The sequence below is a fragment of the Macaca mulatta genome, chromosome 5, assembly GCF_049350105.2.
Source record: "Macaca mulatta isolate MMU2019108-1 chromosome 5, T2T-MMU8v2.0, whole genome shotgun sequence".
NCBI lineage: Eukaryota > Metazoa > Chordata > Mammalia > Primates > Cercopithecidae > Macaca > Macaca mulatta.
Window position 1 is genome coordinate 38,785,662 of NC_133410.1, and position 22,034 is coordinate 38,807,695.

Consider the following 22,034-nt stretch of genomic DNA (forward strand, 5'->3'; position numbering starts at 1 on the left):
CAAAATAGAACTACAGAAATGAAAGGCAGAAGTGAACCAAAGTAACCAATGTAAAAAACAAGTCAGGAGAAGAGAATAAAACATATATTTCTTCAAGGCTTATTTCAATTCTTATGAAGCCTCCAATTCCCACAAGCTTAAAACACATATTTAATTTTAAAAAATAACTTTTTCCAATTGAATAGTAACACATGTATCTAAATATAAAGACAGCTACAAAATATATGTTTTATTATTTTAAGAAAAAAGTATAAGCTCACTGGAGAAAATTTAGAATATAAGAAAAATAATGGCCGGGCGCGGTGGCTCAAGCCTGTAATCCCAGCACTTTGGGAGGCTGAGACGGGCAGATCACAAGGTCAGCAGATCGAGACCATCCTGGTTAACACAGTGAAACCCCGTCTCTACTAAAAAATACAAAAAACTAGCTGGGCGAGGTGGCAGGCGCCTGTAGTCCCAGCTACTCAGGAGGCTGAGCCAGGAGAATGGCGTAAACCCGGGAGGCGGAGCTTGCAGTGAGCTGAGATCTGGCCACTGCACTCCAGCCTGGGCGACAGAGCTAGACTCCATCTCAAAAAAAAAAAAAAAAAAAAAAAAGAAAAATAATTCTATCCCTCACAGTAAACTACTGTTTAACCATTTAAAAGCCTAGCTCTCAGAAAGGATTTTTACCAACTGCTAAAAGAATTGGAGGGAAAGAAAAACTTGCCGATATGCCTAAATGAACGTTCAAAGTTTCACCTTTCTTTTTAGAGTTAGGAAGTCACATTTTACCTACAGGAATGAATATATTTGGTTATAGGTGGGGCTGGTTCAAGAGTCACAAAAGCCGCACAGGTAATAAACACCTGTTTTCCCATGGGGAGGTTCAATAAAATTATTTTCAACTAGGAAAACAGGTTTTAGCTTTACCTGTTGAGGCAAATATTTGAGCTGTACACTGCAGGTTAATGAATGCTACTGGAGAAGTAACATAAAGAAGTCTGGAGGGAGGGAACCACCACCCATTGTCCTAACAATGCATGTTTCTATTGCTTTCTTGTCTTGAAGGCATATATATCGTCCAAATGGACTAAGTTCTGACCAAAGTTCTACTTTAGGCTAGGCACTGCACTAGCTCCCACTTCTCTAAGTTGTTATATCTGTGGAATTTGATGGGACACCCAGTTCACAAAGTAATAAAAATCATAATGTATACAAGTCTCTTTAAGATTACCTTACTGTGTCTTGTTTTAGTTTCATATACATAATAAACTGGCAGCTCTGCTTCGGAGATGTTACATATCAGCAACTAACCTACTAATAAATGCAATTTGGCAATATGTAAATAGCCTTAAAATGTGTGAAGAAAACCAGAACGTATCACTCCAAAATATGCCTCTTTCACATAGAAATTATTTCTGAGAGGCCAGGCATGGTGGCTTATGCCTGTAATCCCAGCTACTTGGGAGGCTGAGGCACTAGAATTGCTTGAACCTGGGTGGCGGAGGTTGCAGTGAGCTGACACTGCGCCACTGCACTCTAGCCTGGGCAACAAAGCAAGACTCCGTCTCAAAAAAAAGAAAGAAAGAAAGAAAGAATTATTTTTGAGCTGTAGGCAATTAGGAAGTAGCAAATAGAAGAAAAGCTTTCTCTATTCCCCTCTTTTCTGCCTAAAGGTAGGATACAAACTCTCCTTTATACACAACTCTACAGACTTAATAGCCCAGAGACAGCACCAGAGGAGTCTGCAAACAAACCTTACTCCATTAGTTTCCTCCCAAATATTTACTTTCCCAGTTTCTTTTTTTTGAGATGGAGTGTCGCTCTGTCGCCCAGGCTGGAGTGCAGTGGCTGGATCTCAGCTCACTGCAAGCTCAGCCTCCCGGGTTTACGCCATTCTCCTGCCTCAGCCTCCTGAGTCGCTGGGACTACAGGCGCCCGCCACCTCGCCTGACTAGTTTTTTGTATTTTTTAGTAGAGACGGGATTTCGCCGTGTTCGCCAGGATGGTCTCGATCTCCTGACCTCGTGATCCGCCCGTCTCGGCCTCCCAAAGTGCTGGGATTACAGGCTTGAGCCACCGCGCCTGGCCACTTTCCCAGTTTCTTATCCTTCGAAGCCTAAAATCTCTTTCCTATGTTCTGCCCTTTTTCCACAAATGTATTGTTCTTTGTTGAAGATGCTACATAAGCCAGAGTTCTGAGCCACTGCTTTGAGTTACTTTGCACTGAGGTTTCTCCCACGCCACACACATTAAACTTGCTTTTCCCTTGTTCATCTATCTTTTTTTTTTTTTTTTTTTTGAGAGGGTCTTGCTCTGTCACCCAGGCTGGAATGCAGTGGTGTGATCTCAGTTTACTGCAACCTGTGCCTCCTGGGTTCAAGTGATTCTGGTGCCTCAGCCTCCAGAGCAGCTGGGACTACAGGCACGTGCCACCACGCCCAGCTAATTTTTGTATTTTTAGTAGACACAGGGTTTCCATGTTGGCCAGGCTGGTCTCAAACTCCTGGCCTCAACTGATCTGCCTGCCTCTGCCTCCCAAAATTCTAGGATTATGGGCGTGAGCCACCACGCCCGGCAATCTATCCTTTGTTATAGGGTGTCTCAGCAAAGAACTCAGAGGTTGAAGAAAAAATTATTTGTCCTCCCCAACATATGCACACAAAGAATGTTCAAGTGTTGTTTATAATAGCAAAAAATGGATCAGTAACCTAAGATTCTAGTAAAAGGAAATCATTTAAACACTGGTGCTTCCCCACGATGAATTATTATTTAATCAGTAATTTTTTTCTTTTTGAGATGGGATCTCACTTTGTCATCCAGGCTGGAGTGCAGTAGCATGATCATAGCTCACTGCAGCCTCAAACTCCTGGGCTCAAGTGATCCTTCTGCCTCAGTCTCCCAAGTAGCTGGGACTACAGGAGCACGCCACAATGCCTGGCTCAATAAATAGTAAGACAAATATATGTTGATATTTTATAAGTAGTGAAAAATAACACATACAATGTGATCCCATTTCTGTAAGTTTATATGAAATGTAATTATGCCAGGCTTCACCATCCTGTGAATGTCATACTTTCCTTCTTGCAGTCTTCTGATACAAGACTGGATTGGTTTAAATACTATTTTACTAGTTCCCCTTAAAGCATCTCTCAAAATATTTCTGAGTATCCTGAAAAAAGATGTGTCACATAATGGCCACCAAGTCTGTCACCTACATATACCATGCAGTATTCATCTTTCCACTGATTCTCACTTTACCATCACTACTGCCCATAAAGCCATGTGGAGAAACTTCTCCACTGCCAAATTCCCTGATACGCATGTGAATGTCAGAGCCAAAGGAATGAACTCCACAGCCACCCAAAGTTTCCACACATGGAAAAGAATGGCCTCCTCCCCTAAGAATTTCTCAGTGGCCGGGCATGCTGGCTTACGCCTGTAATCCCAGCACTTTGGGAAGCCGAGGCAGAAGGATCACTTGATCCCAGGAGTTCGAGACTCGTGTGGGCAACATGGGAAGGCCTTGACTCTACAAAAAATTCTGAAAAATTAGCCATGCATGGTGGTGCATCCCTGTAGTCCCACCTACTAGGGAGGCTGAGGTGGGAGGATCACTTGAGCCTGGGAGGTCAAGGCTGCAGTGAGCCATAATCGCACCACCGCTCTCAGTGTGGGCGACAAAGTAAGACACTGTCTCTTAAAAAAAAAAAAAAAGAATTCTCAAGCCTGCCAACAGATGCAAATAGATGTTAGGAAGAGAGTGAATGGTTTGTGCAAGCAGCTTTGATGCCCCAGTTACACCTGCCCACAGTGCCCTGTTATAGACATATTTACCAAGAAAAAAGACTAGCATATACCCGAATTTGTCAACAGTGGTTATCATTAAGTATTCTGGAAGTTCTTTCTTTTCCTTTCTTTCTTTTTTTTTTTTTTTTTTTGAGACAGGGTCTCACTCCGTCACCCAGGTTGGTGTGCAGTGGTGCCATCACAGCTCACTGCAGCCTCAACCTCCCCCGGCTCAGGTGATCCTCCCACCTCAGCCTCAGGAGTAGCTGGGGCTGCAGTTGTGCACCACCACACCCCACTAATTTTTGTATTTTTTGTAGAGACAGGGTTTCCCCATGTTGCCCAGGATGATCTCGAACTCCTGGACTCAAGCGATCCGCCTCAGCTTCCCAAAGTGCCAGGATTACAGGTGTGAGCCACCGCACCCAGCCATTTTTTTCCTCATACTTATTTTATAATGTTCTGCAATAAACAGGGTTTTTGAGTCATGAAAAAAAATTTTAAGTTAAAGAATGAAATAGACAAGTAGCAAATACATTACGGAGAACCATTTTCTTATTAAAGAGCAAACTATGAGAATAATTTCTTTCTTTTGTGTCAGTTTTGTTTTTGTTTTTTTTTTCTTTTTTTGGTAACCACCAGAATAGGCAATGTAAGAATACATTCTGAAAAATATTCACAGGCATCTGGCCTCTAATTCCGCCCCCAATGCCATCCTTCCTCCTGTCTCAGCGGTACTTACATTCCTGAAGACACTCTGTGTCTGTGCAGTAAGACTGGGACTGCCGTAACTACAATGAATAAGAAAGGGAAGTTAGCTATTAGACTTCAACAAAAGTGGACAATAATTATTAGAAAGATCATGTTTTGGCCGGGTGCAGTGGCTCACGCCTGTAATCCCACACTTTGGAGGCTGAGGCGGGTGGATTGTTTGAGCTCAGGCATTCAAGACCAGCCTGGGTAACACAGCAAAACCCCATGTCTGCAAAAAACACAAAAATTAGCCAGGTGTGGTGGTGTGTGCCTGTAGTCCCAGCTATTCAGGAGGCTGAGGCAAGAGGATCACCTGAGTCTGGGAGGTGAAGGTTGCAGCGAGCCAAGATGGCACCATTGCACTCCAGCCCGGGTGACACAGTAAGACCTTGCCTGAAAACAAACAAAAAAAAATCATGTTTTGTTTTGTTTTGTTTTTTGAGACAGGGTCTCACTCGGTTGCCTAGGCTGGAGTGCAGTGGTGCCATCCTGGGCTCAAGTGATCCTCCTGCCTCATCCTCCTGAGCAGCTGGCACTACAGGTGTGTACCACCACGCCTGGGTAATTTTTTAAAAATCATTTTGTAGAAATTTTTAAAAAATCATTTTGTAGGGTCTTACTATGTTGACCAGTCTAGTGACAAACCATGTTTTGGTTATTATTATTATTATTATTAGAGTTTCACTCTTGTTGCCCAGGCTGGAGGGCAATTGTGCGATCTCAGCTCACGGCAACCTCTGCCTCCCAGGTTCAAGCGATTCTCCTGCCTCAGCCTCCCGAGTACCTGGGATTACAGGCACCCACCCCCACACCCAGATAATTTTTTTGTATATTTAGTAGACATGGGCTTTCACCATGTTGTCCAGGCTGGTCTTCAACTCCTGACCGAAGGTGATCCACTTGCCTCAGCCTCCCAAAGTGCTGGAATTACAGGCGTGAGCCACCACACCTGCTCACCATGTTTTGGTTTTTAATGAATGCTGTCCAAGAGTGTATCTTCAAAATCATACACAAACACAGAATACTCTGAGGGACTGTCTACTTTTTTTCCTACCCAAAATAATTTTCAAATATACTGTGATCTGTTGCAACTGACCCATTTAAATTAAATGATTTTTTAAAAACCACCCATGACACAAATTCTTGCTACCAATATATAATTAGGCATCCCAAAAGGAAAGTGCTGAACCGTAGAGAACTAGAAGAGTAAAACCTTTGTTAAAGAGATTTTTCTTCTCATTGAAAATTAGAAGCAGATAAAGGGAAAAAAAAACCCAGATTCTATTTGTAGAAAATGCATCTTTGAAAGGAAGCACAAAGAATCAGTGGTTGGATAGATAAGAAACCAATAAAAGGAGTTATGAGTGAAGGTACAATGGGGGAGTAGAGAAGAGCGACAGAAATAGAAGCTAAATTTTTCAATGTCTATCTTTTTATATAGTTTTAAAATCATGTGATTATCAATTTTAAAAAGAAAGTTAAAAAAGAAAAGGCCCATCTATCTATATTATAAACCATCCTTTTATGAGCATACAACCTATGCTGACAGATTTTAGGATGTCTAAAAATGAAAATCTCATAAACCTTAATATAGAAATGAATAAATAGTAAAGAGAATGAGGGGCATATAACTTTCCAAGTCAGTCTCATTACTAACTACACCCTCTCCATTAGAGTAGTAAGCCACACTTGCAATTGTTTGGGACGGCAACTATGGTGCAGTAGTGCTTAGCTGGTTCAGCATGACTCTGCAGAATGACAGGCCTAGATTTAAAGTCTGGTTCTGCAACTTTTTTTTTTTTTTTTCTTTTAGAGACGGAGTCTCACTCTGTTGCCCAGGCTGGAGTGCAGTGGCACGACCTCAGCTCACTGCAACCTCCACCTCCCGGGTTCAAGCAATTCTCCTGCTTCAGCCTCCCTACAGGTGCATGCCGCCATGCCCAGCTAATTTCTTTTGTATTTTAGTAGAGACAGGGTTTCACTGTGTTGCCCAGGCTGGTGTCAAACTCCTAAGTTCAGGCAATCTGCCTGCCTCGGCCTCCCAAAGTGCTAGGATTACAGGTGCGAGCCATAGCACCTGGCCCTGCAAGTTTCTAAGTTTCAAGACCTTCGGGCAAGTAATTTAACACCTCTAAGCTTCAGTTTCCTCGTCTGGTAAAATGGGGATATAATATCACCTATATCTAAGAGTACTAGTGAGAATTAAAATGGGTAACAGATGTGAAATGCAGTAACCACTCAAGAAATGTTAGCTTTTATTACTGTGCCATACAAATTATGACCTCAACTAAACAAGTATTGGAATTAACAACTAAACGAATCATTTTGTAAATTATTCGATGTTTGGAGCCAGGCACGGTGGCTCGTGCCTGTAATCCTAGCACTTTGGGAAGCTGAGGTAGGAGGATCGCTTGAGCCTAGGAGTTTGAGACCAGACTGGGCAACATGGCGAAACTCTCATCTCTACAAAATAGAAAAATTAGCCAGGCCTGGTGGCGGTAGACCTTGTTTCAAAACAAAAACAAAAACAAAAAAACTAGTCTTGTTTGAATAAGAATGAGAAAGCAGTTTTTTTTTTTTTTTTTTTTTTTTTAAAGAGTCTCACTTTGTTACTCAGGCTAGAGATGAGTGGCATAATCACAGCTAAAACAATCCTCCTGCCTCAGCCTCCCAAGTAGTTGGGACTACAGGTGCCACATTTTTGTACTTTTCGTAGAGATGGGACTTCATCATATTACCTAGGCTGGTCTTGAACTCCTGAGCTCAAGCGATCTGCCAGCCTCCACCTGCCAAAGTGCTGGGATTACAGGCATGTGCCACCAAGCCCAGTGAAGAAAATATTTTTTAAAAAATTAATTTTAATGAAATAGAAACAGGGTCTATGTTGTCCAGGCTGGTCTCAAATTCCTAAGCTCAAGCAATCCACCCACCTCGGCCTCCCAAAGTGCTGGGATTACAAACAGAAGTTAATGTGGATTTACTCACTGCCTTAATACAATTATCATTACTATGTATTCTTTTCTAGTCTTAAGATATGCAGACTTCCACATAATCGCAACTGTTGCAACAATTTTTAAAAATTATTTATTTATTTTTAGATACAGGGTCTCCCTATGTTGCCCAGGCTAGTCTCAAATTCCTGGACTCAAGTGATCCTCCTGCCTCAGCCTCCTGAGTAACAGAACACAGGTGTGCACCACTGTGTTGGGCAATTGTAATAAATATTTCTGGGAACTTGCTATATGCTAAATACTATACTAACAACTTTAATTTATTATCTTATTTGGTCCTCACCATGTTGGTCAGGCTGGTCTCGAACTCCTTACCTTGTGACCCGCCCACATTGGCCTCCCAAAGTGCTGGGATTACAGGTGTGATCCACTGCACCCAGCCTGTCACTCAGGAGTCTTTTTTTTTTTTTTTTTTGAGACTGAGTCTCGCTCTGTTGCCCAGGCTGGACTGCAGTGGCACATCTCAGCTCACTGCAAGCTCCGCCTCCCAGGTTCACGCCATTCTCCTGCCTCAGCCTCCCGAGTAGCTGGGACTACAGGTGCCCACCACCACGCCCAGCTAATTTTTTCTATTTCTAGTAAAGACGGGGTTTCACTGTGTTAGCCAGGATGGTCTCGATCTCCTGACCTCGTCATCCACCCACCTCGGCCTCCCAAAGTGCTGGGATTACAGGTGTCAGCCACGGTACCCAGCCGTCACTCAGTAGTCTTTAAGATGAACATGACTAGTGTTTTTCTTCAGCACTAATCTCTCCTCCTTCTACCAGGAAGAGGAGGAGCCTTCCCTTTGATGCTAAAAAAAAGAGTAATGTATCTATACTCTTTCCTGCTATATAAGTATCTATAGAACCAATTACTCACACACAATTGGTAATTAGAGAAATGATGCCAGTTTAATATGGAAAGTATGTTGGTTCTTAAGTATTTTTCCTAGGTAAAGGGAGCTGGAAAAGCAGGAGTCAAATTATGCCTTTCAGTAGAAAAGGATACAGTCTTTAGCTCACTGCTGGATAGACAGGAGCCTTTTTAGCCTTTTTTTTTTTTTTTTTTTTTCTGAGACGGAGTCTGGCTCTGTGTCCCAGGCTAGGGTACGGTGGTGTAATCTTGGCTCATCACAACCTCCGCCTCCTGGATTCAAGTGATTCTCCTGCCTCAGCTTCCCAAGTAGCTGAGATTACAGATGTGCACCATCATGCCCGGCTAATTTTTGTATTTTTAGGAGAGATAGGGTTTCACCATGTTGGCCAGGCTGGTCTTGAACTCATGATCTCAAGTGATCCTCCTTCCTCGGCCTCCCAAAGTGCTGGGATTTAGGTGTGAGCCACTGTGCTTGGCCTCCTTTCAGTTTTAAATGAAAAATGAGTGCCTGTGTACACATACTCACAAACACAATCAAGAATGAAAGAAATTATCAGGATCCTGGCTAAGAAAAGCAACTTCATCTTAGACCAAGCTACGGTGAGTCTTTGAGACATCTTGCCAAGAGCTGGTGTTGGATCCTTCTCTTCTGTGCTTGACGGCTACATTCCTCATATTCACAAACAGGCTATGCTCTAGGCTCTGAATAATGAAATGCCAAAGTATCACAGCCACATTCCTAGTCCAGGACTTAAGGTGTTTGGCAAAGCAAAGTGTGCTGGGATATATATTCAATATGTTGAATTCAAACACCTATGACAGGTAAATCGTAGTCTTTTAAAGCATTCAGAAACCATGTATCCAGTATCCAGTAAAACAGGAGAATTTTAGTTTTGGGGGGTTTTGTTTGTTTTTTAAGAGACAAGGTTTTGCTCTGGTGCCCAGGCTGGAGTGTAGCAGCACAATCACAGCTCACTGCAGCCTACACTTCCCCGGCTCAAGCAATCCTCCCACCCCAGGCTCCCAAGTAGCTGGTACCACAGGTGTGTGCTACCACACCCAACTTGAGAATCTCACGGTTTTGATGCAACTCTTAAGCAGAGAGGCCTAATTTACAATGTATCTCAATTTTCTCTTACTTGGAGAAAACAGTGGTACTAGTGATGCTGATTTTGTCTACTCCAAAGGGAAACACTACCTTTAGTGTTCTCTTGTGAACTTTCTTTTTGTTATGTGGACAGGCTGAGAATTTTCCAAATCTTTAAGTTGTGGTTCCTTTTTGCTTAATAATTCCATCTTTGATTGGCTTCCCTCTTTTCAATTTTTGCTATAAACAATCTGGAGGAACCAAGCTATTCCTTCAACATTTTGCTTAGAAATCTCCTCAGCTAAATATCCAATTTCGTCACTCACAAGTTCTACCTCCCACCTAGAAAACACTAGAACACAAACATAATTCAGCTGAGTTCTTTGCTGCTTTGTAACAAAGATTGCCTTTTCTCCATTGTCCAGTAACGTTCTTCATTTCTAAGACCATATCAGAATGGCCTTTATTTTCTACTAAAATTCTGTACATGATTATTTATGTATTATGTAAGATGGAAGCTTCCTCTACCATTCTCCTCTCTTCTTGCTGAGCCCTCTCCAAAATTACCTTTAATGCCCTTATTTCTACCAACAGTCCCTCACAGCAAATATCAGCTTGTTCTAGCATACACTTAAAAACCCTTCCGGCCTATATCCATTACATAGTTGCAAAGTCACTTCCCCATTTTTAGGTATTTGTTATAGTAGCATCCCACTTTTTAGTAACACTTTTTGTCTTAGTTCAGGCTGCAACAACAAATACTTTGGGCCAGGTAGCTTACACACAAACATTTATTTCTGACAATTATGAAGGCTGGGAAATCCCAGATCGAAGTTCTAGCTGATTTGGTTCCTGGTACGGGTCCTCTTACAGGCTTGCAGATAGAGGTCTTCTTGCTCCATCCTCACATGGTAGAGAAGAGGATCATCTCTTTTCTGTCTCTTCTAATATGGGCACTAATCCTATCACAAGGCCTCTACCCTCATGAACTCATTACCTTCCAAAGGTCCCACCTCCAAATGCCAGGACGTTGGGAATTAGGGATTCAACATATGAATTTTGGGGGGTAGGTACACAAACATTTAGTCCATAGCATGTATATATACTATGATGCCTTCTATGTAAAACAAAAATATAAACTATATACATACGCATATGCATATTAAATTTCTAGAAGGAGTTGGGCGCGGTGGTTCACGCCTGTAATGCCAGCACTTTGGGAGGCCGAGGTGGGTGGATCATGAGGTCAGGAGATGGAGACCATCCTGGCTAACACAGTAAAACCCTGTCTCTACTAAAAATATAAAAAAATTAGCCGGGCGTGGTGGCAGGCACCTGTGGTCCCAGCTACTTGGGAAGCTGAGGCAGGAGAATGGCATGAACCTGGGAGGTGGAGCTTGCAGTGAGCCGAGATCTCGCCACTGCACTCCAGCCTAGGAGACAGAGCAAGACTCCATCTAAAAAAAAAAAAAAAAAAATTCTAGAAAGATGTATGTGTCTATCTATATTTTCCAAAAACAGCCACAAAAAACAGACACAGAATTATTTTAAAGTCAAATATGCTCTTCTAGAATCTTGCCACTCCCCATTGAGAGGTGAAATCTAGCCAGACTCTGTGGCTCATGCCTGTAATCCCAACACTTTGGGAGGTCAAGGCAGGAGGAATGCTTGAGCCCAGGCTATGGTTAAGCCATTGCACTCCATCCTGGGTGACAGAACAAGACCCTGTTAAAGAAAGAAGAAACGAGGAAGAAGGAAGAAGAAAAGAAGGGGGGAGGAAGGAAGGAGAGAAATCTATTTGCCCTCCTCTTGAACCTGGACAGGCTCGTGACTGCTACACCAAGAATACAGGAAAGGTGTTGTGACTTCTTAGACTAAGTTCTCTCCCTCCCCCATCTCCTCTCAGGAGGGATGCTCTCCCTTGGAACCAAGCCACCATGCTGTGAGGAGGCCAAGCAGCCACATGAAAAGGCCCTATGTAGACATTCTGAGAATACCGGCTAAGGTTCCAGCCACTCACCAGCATCAACTATCAGACAGTGAGTAACCAAGCTTCCAGATACTTCCTGCCCTCAACTTCTATGTCTTCTAGCTAAGAACACAAACAATGATCAGCAGACAAGCTGTATGAATTCCAGACACAGTCTGTCAGCTTAGTGAACGAAGTTAGTTCATGAACTTAGTTCTATGGAATTAAGTTTTGGGGAAATTTGTTATACAATAATAATAATGGGAATAATACACAAGAAACTGTTGGCTGAGGGTGGTGACTCACGCCTATAATCCCAGCACTTTGGGAGGTCAAGAAGGGAAGATTGCCTGAGGCCAGGAGTTTGAGACCAGCCTGGGCAACATAGGGAGACCCCATCTCTATTCTAAATAAATAAATAAAACATAACTTTACATCCTAAATACACAGTTCAAAATTGGTAAGACCAATTGTATTGCTAACCGTAGAAGGCTATGTGCCTTCTATGTCTTCTAGTGCCTGGATATTGATTTTAAAAAATGATTAAGATTTGAAACAAAGTAGTCCACTGAAATTTCCTTACTGATTAAAATAAAACTCGAAAGTTATCACACGATTAAAAAAGCTATCATAGCAACATGAAAAATGCAAAATACTATTAAATTGAGGAAAATATACATATTCCATAGTATCTAAAAACATATTTCTTAAAAAGATCTGGGAAAATACAAACCAATTCATCTGGGAACGTAGGAAATAAAAGCTAAGTATGGAGAAGGGAGTTCAGCCTTACTTTTAATGTACTGATATTTTTTGAAAGTACATGTTCATATATTATTTATATAATTAAATATTTTAAAAATAGAAACAAAAACAAAGAAAGAAAAATATTTTACAAAAGTTTTAACATAACTAGCAAAAATACATTTGCTGCATAGAGAACTCTCTCAAAGAAACCTTCCAGACACAGATATTTTTCTTCCAGGAAAGGTCCAACGGGCCTTAAAGTGACTTACGTAAGTATAGTAGACATCACAATTTACAGGGCATTCAGGCCTATAAAAAGGCATCTGACCAAGGGTCTCCCAAATCACATGTTTTTACAGTACTTTATTACAGAAGCAAATTTATTTTATTTTTTCTTGAGACGGAGTCTCGCTCTGTCACCCAGGCTGGAGTACAATGGCACAATCTCTGCAGAGTGTAACCTCCGCCTCCCGGGCTCAAGCAATTCTCCTGCTTCAGCCTCTCAAGTAACTGGGATTACAGGTGCCCACCACCACATCCGGCTAATTTTTGTATTTTTAGCAGAGATGGGTTTTCACCATGTTGACCAGGCTGGTTTCAAACTCCTGACCTCAAATGATTCGCCCACCTCAGCCTCCCACAGTGCTGGGATTACAGGCGTGAGCCACTGCGCCTGGCCCAGAAACAAATTTCAATAAAGATGTAGAAGTTTTAGTTATGCTGTTTAGATTAAGAGTTGAAATACAGAGCTCAACAATTAAAACATAAAAATAAAGAGGATTACTTGCATTCCAAAATCTTAGATTCCAACAGAACAGGAAAAACATATGAGCATAATCCAAGTTCACATTTCTAAATCCATCTGCTCTCTCTTTCTAGAATTCTTATCATTAATAGAAGAAACTATATACCAAGACAGCCAGTGAAGCAGAACAACAGGAGAAGAGGGTGAAGCCAGAAGCAAATTATTTCAATGGAAGAAAAATCTCCGCTCCAGGTTGTTTTCATTGGTATAAGGATATGAGTTATTTTTTAAAAAAGAATAGTAGGCAGCCGGGCATGGAGGCTCACGCCTGTAATCCTAGCACTTTGAGAGGCAGAGGTGGGTGGATCACAAGGTCAGGAGTTCAAGACCAATCTGGCCAACATAGTGAAACCCTGTCTCTACTAAAAATACAAAAAATTAGCCGGGTGTGGTGGCGTGCACCTGTAATCCCAGCTACTCGGGAGGCTGAGACAGGAGAATCGCGTGAATGCAGGAGGCAGAGGTTGCAGCGAGCCGAGATCGTGCCATTGCACTACAACCCAGGTAACAGAGTGAGACTCCGTTTCAAAAAAAAAAAAAAAAAAGAACACTAAAGTAGTTACAAGGAAATACCTGATTTTTCTTTTTCTTGTTTTATAAAGAATACCAGACAACTTAAAAGAATAATTTATGTCAGGCATGGTGGCTCACACCTGTAATGCCAGCACTTTGTGGGGCCAAGGCGGGCAGATCACCTGAGGTTGGGAATTTGAGACCAGCCTGACCAACATGGTGAAACCCCGCCTCTACTAAAAATACAAAATTAGATGGGTGTGGTGGCACATGCCTGTAATCCCAGCTACTCAGGAGGCTGAGGCAGGAGAAGTGCTTGAACCTGGGAGGCGGAAGTTACGGCAAGCCGAGATCACGCCGTTGCACTCCAGCCTGGGCAACAAGAGCAAAACTCTGACTCAAAAAACAAAAAAGAATGATTTATGATTAGACAGGGATTTTGTGTAGGCAACTTTCTATACTTATACTAGTATTCTACTACTACATCACTAAAAATCCATAGTTAGCACCTGGGCGTGGTGGCTCAGGCCTGTAATCTCAGCACTTTGGGAGGCTGAGGCAGGCGGATCACCTGAGGTCAGGAGTTCAAGACCAGAATGACCAACAAGGCCAAACCCCGTCTCTACTAAAAATACAAAAATTAGCCAGGCATGGTGGCAGGCGCCTGTAATCCCAGCTACTCGGGAGGCTGAGGCAGGAGAATTGCTTGAACCCAGGAGGCGTAGGTTACTGTGAGCCCTGATAGCGCCATTGCACTCCAGCCTGGGAGACAGGGCGAGACTCTGCCTCAAAAAAAAAAAAAAAAAAAAAAAAAAAATCCATATTATCACGGGGCATTTTCCCTATTAAATAACACAGAATTATATGTAACATGATGAAGATACCCAGATTGTCACTGAAAGAGATTCACTGTCATTGAAAGAAAGAATTCATCTATTCTTATCTACCTTTTTGAGTCCTTTTAGCCAGTATTATAAAGCACTAAATCTCTAATTAAAGTACAGTTATCCCTCGGCATCTACAGGGGCTTGGTTCCAGGAATCCCCCTCAGATTCCAAATCCAGACACTTGAATCCTTTATATAAAATTGTATAGTATTTACATACAATCTATGAACATCCTCCCACAGACAAATTGTCTCTAGGTTACTTACAATACTTAATACAATGTACAGGCTACGTAAGCAGTGGTTATGCTATTGTTTTATTATTTGTATTATTATTTTTAAAATATTTTTGATTTACAGTTGACTAAATCCACGAATCCAGAAAGCACAGGTACGAAGGGCCAACTGTATTAGATTAGGAAAGAAAAAAGTCCATGATGTGAGATAATACCTCAATTTTTTAAGTGTTTCTGAACATTCCTGAGACAAACAGAAGCATACATACACCTGGCAAAATACAACTGCATTAAGAATAGTCTAACACTCGCTGTAACTCAATGATGTAATTAAATCATAGGAAGGACCCATGCCAAGTGAGTAAAATCTTGTCACCAGCACCCCAAAACGGGCATTCTTTGTACTGCAATCATATCAGTCTTGAACTTAAACACTATTAGTTTATAACATGTACTTTTTTTTTTAGACAGTCTCCCTGTCTCCCAGGATGGAGTGCAGTGGTGTGACAGCAGATCACTGCAACCTCCACCTCCCAGACTCAAGTGATTCTCATGTCTCAGCCTCCCAAGTAGCTGGGATTACAGGTACCTGCCACCATGCCCAGCTAAATTTTGTATTTTTAGTAGAGACTACTAACAACAGGGTTTCACCATGTTGGCCAGGCTGGTCTCAAACTCCTGGCCTCAAGTGATCTGCCTGCCTCAGCCTCCCAAAGTGCTGGGATTACAGGCGTAAGCCACCCCACCCGGCCCTATAATGTGTACTTTAAAATACCCCTATAATAACATAGAGAAGCTTAGTGAGGTGGCTCACAACTGTAATCTTAGCACTTAAGGAGGGTGGAACAGGAGGAAGCTTGAGGCTAGGTGTGTGAGACCAGCCTAGACAACACAGTGAGACCCCATCTCTACAAAAAAAAAAAAAATACAAAAATTAGCCAGGCACAATGGTGTGTACCTGTAGAACCAGCTACTCCAGAGGCTGAGGTGGGAGGATCACTTGAGCCCAGGAGTTCAAGGCTGCAGTGATCTACTATCACACCACTCCACTCCAGCCTGGGTGACACAATGAGACCCTGTCTCTGAAAATAAAAATAAAGGAAAAATACAGATAGAGCAGAAAGATAGTCATTTGCCTCCCTTTTTTCTTTTGAGACAGGGTGTCTCACTTTGTTGCCCAGGCTGGTTTCTAAATTCTGCCTTCAAACAATCCTCCCGCCTCTGCCTCCCAAAGTGCTGAGATTATGAGCGTGAACCCAGCCAGATTTATATTCTTTGTACTAAAACTTACATATAAGCAGTGATGAGTGAGTAGTAAGAGAAGTGTCAACCACTGTTAGTGCCCATAAAGCTTCATGAGATAATACTTTTTTTTATTTTTATAGATTTTTTAAAACATTCTTATGAGAACAAATCCTACCAATGTATAAATCAAGGTAAGGAGAAGTTTTATAAGAATTGTTGAACAGCTACATTGTAGTGTACATATAACTATGGTGCATTTAAAGATTTTTTTCTTCAGTGAAAAAGTTTTCTGTAACTACGATTTTTTTTTTTTTTTTTTTTTTGAGACAAAGTCTCACTCTGTTGCCCAGGCTAGAGTGTAGTGGCACAGTCTTGGCTCACTGCAACCTCTGCCTCCTGGGCTCAAGCCATTTTCCCACCTCAGCCTCCTGAGTAGCTAGGACTACAGGCACACGTCATCACACCTGGCTAATTTTTTTATTTTCTGTAGAGAAGGGGTTTTGCCATGTTGCCCAGGCTGGTTTCAAACTCCTAGACTCAAGCGATCTGCCTGCCTCTGCCTCCTTTGGGAAGAGTGCTGAGTTCACAGGCATGAGTCACCATGCCAGGCCTGTAATTACTAATTTTTGTATATATCTGTATAAGATGATTAGGAAGTTTTATTTTTAGGTTAATTATTTGAGTGGGTAATGCATTCATATGGTTTTAAAATATAAAAATACAGTGAAGAGTATGCCTCCTGTTCCTTCCTCCTATTCCTCTACCCCACCCTTGATTGCATATATAGTGCTTTTTTTATTTGTTTTCTTTGAGTTTAGCTCTTATTGCCCAGACTGGAGAGCAATGGCGTGATCTCAGCTCACCGCAACCTCCGCCTCCTGGGACCAAGCGATTCTCCTGCCTCAGCCTCCTGAGTAGCTGGGATTATAGGCATGTGCCACCATGCCTGGCTATTTTCTCCATGTTGGTCAGGCTGGTCCTGAACTCCTGACCTCAGCTGATCCGCTCGCCTCAGCCTCCCAAAGTGCTGGAATTACAGGCGTGAGCCATCGGGCCCAGATGCATATATAGTGCTTTTTAAGGTGCTTAAAGGAGATCAACCGAGAAGAACACGATGCTGAAGAAACAGCCGGAAGCTAAATGGTCAGGATTGAACATGTCTCTGCCACTCTCTGGTCAGTTCCAACACCTGGGAAAAGTAACTTACTTCAGTTTCCTCATCTGTAAAAAGAAATCCTAGTTCTTACATCAGAGGTTTTCAATGGACTAGGCCCCCTTCAAACCCTCCCCACTGTAACCCCTGTCTGAGGTATAGCCCTTTGAACCTTTTTTATGTATTTACAAACACATTGTACTGACTTCAACAATACACACGCCTGCAAAGGCTTTTTATGGCACTCGCTAGCATTTCTCTGATACTTCTAAAATATCAGTTTATCAAATTCTCTTTGTATTTCTAATAATAGCTTTGTATTCTCACTGTCACCCAGGCTGGAGTACAGTGGTGCAATCACACCTCATCGCAGCCCTGCTTCCCAGGCTCAAGCAATCCTCCGACCTCAGCCTCTGAAGTCGCTGTGACTATAGGTGTGTGCCAACATGCCCAGCTAATTTTTGTAATTTTTGTAGAAACGGGATTTTGCCATACTGCCCAGGCTAGGCTCAAACAATCTGCTTTTCCTTGGCCTCCCAAAGTGCTGGGATTACAGGCATGAGCCATGGTGCCTGGCCCAGGTTTCCTTTTTTTTTTTTTTTTTTTTTAAGCCTGCTTCTCCTCTCACTGGTTCCCCTATGCATCCAAATGACTCCCTTAGGGTATTCTGGACATCTGAGAAGCAGGTTTTTGGTTGTTGTGATTGGCTTGCATCCTACATGGCTTAAAAATGTCCTACCAGACGTTCACAAAAATGAAAACCCTGAGCCTATAATCTAACCTCATCTGACAGAAAAATATAAAGTAATTTTTAGATGGTATTGACTTTTCAAGGAATTTAACTGGACTTTAGCATTTAAATCAGGAAAAATTGTACTTAGTTTTATTTAAAGCTCTACCAAGACCTGTCCTCCATTTCAGAAAGTCATTGTCACTGGTGGTTTTTGTTTTTTGTTTTGAAACGGAGTCTTGCTCTGTTGCCCAGGCTGAGGTGTGCAGTGGCATCATCTAAGCTCACTGCAACCTCCGCCTCTGGGGTGCAAGCGATTCTCCTGCCTCGGCCTCCCGAGTAGCTGGGGTTATAGGTGCCCACCACCACACCCAGCTAATTTTTGTATTTTTAGTAGAGACAGGGTTTCACTATGTTGGCCAGACTGTCACTGGAGGTATTTAAACCCAACAAAACAAACATGTACGAGTCTGCATTTATAACCATAATGTTCATGATTTTTCCGGTTTGTAAGTATTTATTTCAGCTTGTCTTCTAACTACATCATGGTCCTTTTATTTTCTTCAACTACTTTGCCTGTTTTTCTGCTCACATTAGTGAAGGACTAGCTCAATGAACAGTTAGGGTATACAGACAGCTTCCCTAATCAAGGAAGTACGCAGGCAGGCTAAAGAGCCTCTTTTTTTTTTTTTTTTTGAGACGGAGTCTGGTTCTGTCGCCCAGGCTGGGGTGCAGTGGCCGGATCTCAGCTCACTGCAAGCTCCGCCTCCCGGGTTTACACCCTTCTCCTGCCCCAGCCTCCCGAGTAGCTGGGACTACAGGCACCCACCACTTCGCCCAGCTAATTTTTGTATTTTTTAGTAGAGACAGGGTTTCACCGTGTTCGCCAGGATAGTCTCAATCTCCAGACCTTGTGATCCGCCCGTCTCGGCCTCCCAAAGTGCTGGGATTACAGGCTTGAGCCACCGCGCCCAGCCCTAAAGAGCCTCTTAACTCTCAAAGTAAGGAAGACTTCATTACAAGACTTTATAGTACATTTCATTCCAAAACCAAGCGTTTTTTCTCTTCCTTCCTACTTTATTTACAGCCACTGTAGAGAGTCTGGGGTTTCCTTGGTTTCCCTCTTGGTCCTTAACATACAACTAGGAATCCTCCCCCAGAAAAGTTTTCTACTTGTCTTAGACAACAACTCTTGTGGTTTTAGCCTGGTAGCAAAGGCCTAAGCCAGTTACTTAGTATTGCATAGAAGGGAAAAGAGGTACAACAGATCCAGCTACTCAGTAGACCTATTCCTCCTTTTTGCACTCACTGAAAGGTTTTGCTTTCTGTTTTGTTTGGTAGTTTTAATTGTTTTAGTTATTCATGTACACAATTTAGAGTCAAACAGTTCTGTAAGGTTTGTTCTGAAAAATAGTAATTTTTCATCCTCCTACCCACTTCTGCCTCCAGAAGCAACCATTTTCAACTTTTAGCTGATTGTTTTACTGCTTACCTCCATGTCTTTTATATATAAATATGCATTATTGCAACTTCTTGATTTTTCCATGTTAAACAATATCCACAGACGTACCAGTATAGAGTGTGAAGATCTACTTCTCCCTGACCTCGTGTATACTTTCCATCCCCTAATAATAGTTGTATCATAAAGTTGTTTAGTTCAATACTCAATTATCACATTATTATAACTATATAAATGTTCTTCACAGTTGAGCCACACAGTAAACTATACTGTAATTACTTTTTCTTTTCTGTACTATTTCATGTGTTTCTTTAAAGTTAGTACATTTTTTTGCATGTTTCTATGACTTTTCAAAATTTGTTCACAGTTCCCTAGATCACGAGATGTCTAGACTCACCAGGTATTGTACCAATCCATCTTTCTTTTTTTTTTTTTGAGACGGAGTCTTGCTCTGCCACCCAGGCTGGGGTGCAGTGGCCGGATCTCAGCTCACTGCAAGCTCCGCCTCCCAGGTTTATGCCATTCTCCTGCCTCAGCCTCCCGAGTAGCTGGGACTACAGGCGCCCGCCACCTCACCCGGCTACTTTTTTGTATTTTTTAGTAGAGAGGGGTTTCACCGTGTTAGCCAGGATGGTCTCGATCTCCTGACCTCGTGATCCGCCCGTCTCGGCCTCCCAAAGTGCTGGGACTACAGGCTTGAGCCACCGCACCCGGCCACCAATCCATCTTTCTAAAGAAGTCTCTCCCAGAGCCATGTGACCCCGCTCCCCCGACTCCCCCGCAACTAAGTCAGCTCCCTGTTGTCCTGATGCACAGCTGCCACCCTGGGATGTCCCTTCACCATCATCCTGAAAGGTAGTTTGTTTCTCATCTGTGCTAGATCTGCTTTCTATACTCAAACTCCTAGTCTTCTTTCTTGGCTTATGCCTTCATTTCAGTGAAAAATAGTTCATCCTCTAGGAACTTTCTATAAAAGCATACTCCCCCAACTTGATTGAGAGATTGGCTGGATACAGAATGCTGGATTGGTAATGATTTCCCTTCAGGATTTTGAAGCCACTGTGCCAATGCCTTTTAGTTTCCAGTTTTGCTGTTAAGAAATCTAAAGTCATTTAGATTCTTGACCCTTAGTATGTGACCTGTTTTCCAGGAACAGCAAGTGGGCCAGAATTGTTAGAACAAAGTGGGCAAAGGAGAAGAGTAGGGTGGAAGGGGACAGATCACACAGGGCCATGTAAATTTTGTTTTTTTACTCTGAGTCTCATGGAAGATACTGTAGGAATCTGAGCAAAGGAGAAACATTACTGACTTCACTAAAATGGATCACTTCAACTGCTGTAGTGAGACTAAACTTGAAGGGGCTTGGGGGTAGCAAGAAGGCAGAAACAAGGTAATCCATAAAGTGGCTAAATGCAGCAATCCAGGCAAGAGATGACGGTAGATTAGACCAAGGTGTTGCATTGGAGGTGTGAAAAATGGCTGGATTCTGGATGTATTTTTAAGGTTGACCCAAAGGATGATTCTGCATCAGACGTGGGTTGAAAGAAGAGGGTAGGCTGGGCATGGTGGCTCACACCTGTAATCCCAGCACTTTGGGAGGCTGAGGCAGGTGGATCACAACATCAAGAGATTAAGACCATCCTGGTAGTTTTGGTGAATACTACCAATATGGTGAAACCCCGTCTCTACTAAAATTACAAAAATTACCTGGGCGTGGTGGCACACGCCACCACACCCAGCTGAGGCAGGAGAATCACTTGAACTCAGGAGGCGGAGATTGCAGTGAGCCAAGATCGTGCCACTGCACTCCAGCCTAAACAACAGAGTGAGACTCCATCTCAAAAACAACAATAAAAAAAAAAAAGAGAGAGAGAGAGGGTAAAAGATAATTGAACCGAAATTGTTACCTGGACATTCAGAATACTGAAATAAATAGGGAAGACAGAGGAATGTAAGCTTAGGGGCAAGATAAATTTGGTTACACACATGTCAAATTTAAAAGCCTATTAGTTTCCAAATGGAAAAGATGTGTCAACATCTGGATACACAAAAATCTGGAATCCAGAGGCATACGCATCTTAGCCCAGCTGGCATTGGGGCATGACTTTGGTTCTAGTTTTGACCACTTACCCTGCCTTTTATCCTATTTCCCATGCCAGGCTCTCCAATGTGAGCTACAAAATATTCTTTAATAACTCCTTTCTCAAACTCCTGGTCTCAAGTGATCCACCCGCCTCAGCCTCCCAAAATGCTGGGATTACAGGCATGAGCAACCGTGTCCAGCCTAATCATCCAGAATGTCTATTACTCATAATGAAGAACCTTAACTGGTAACACTATTAAATCAGGAAAAGGGCCAGGTGTGGTGGCTCAAACCTGTAATCCCAGCACTTTGGGAGGCCTAGGTCACTGGATCACCTGAGGTCAGGAATTCGAGACCAGCCTGGCTAACATGGTGAATCCCCATCTCTAGTAAAAACACAAAAACTAGGCCGGGCACAGTGGTTCATGCTTGTAATCCCAGCACTCTGGGAGGCCAAGGCGGGTGGATCATCTGACGTTAGGAGTTTGAGATCAGCCTGGCCAACATGGCGAAACCCCGTCTCTACTAAAAATACAAAAATTAGCCGAGTGTGGCGGCTGGCGCCTATAATCCCAGCTACTCGGGAGGCTGAGGCAGGAGAATTGCTTGAATGCGGGAGGCAGAAGTTGCAGTGAGCCGAGATGGCGCCATTGCACTCCAGCCTGGGCAACAAGAACAAAACTCCGTCTCAAGAAAAAAAAAAAAAAAACTAGCCAGGTGTGGTGCCA

General features: G+C 42.6%; 1 protein-coding gene across 4 annotated transcripts in view; it reads right to left on the reverse strand.

The window, feature by feature from the left end:
• Positions 1-22,034, reverse strand: part of SMIM14 (small integral membrane protein 14) — an 80,355-nt gene that overhangs the window by 20,083 nt on the left and 38,238 nt on the right. For all 4 annotated transcript variants that reach the window (XM_015138214.3, XM_015138213.3, XM_078003240.1 and 1 more), the window contains exon 3: positions 4,514-4,562. In XM_015138214.3, coding sequence (XP_014993700.1) covers positions 4,514-4,562 — 49 coding nt within the window. The remainder of the gene's footprint in view (positions 1-4,513; positions 4,563-22,034) is intronic.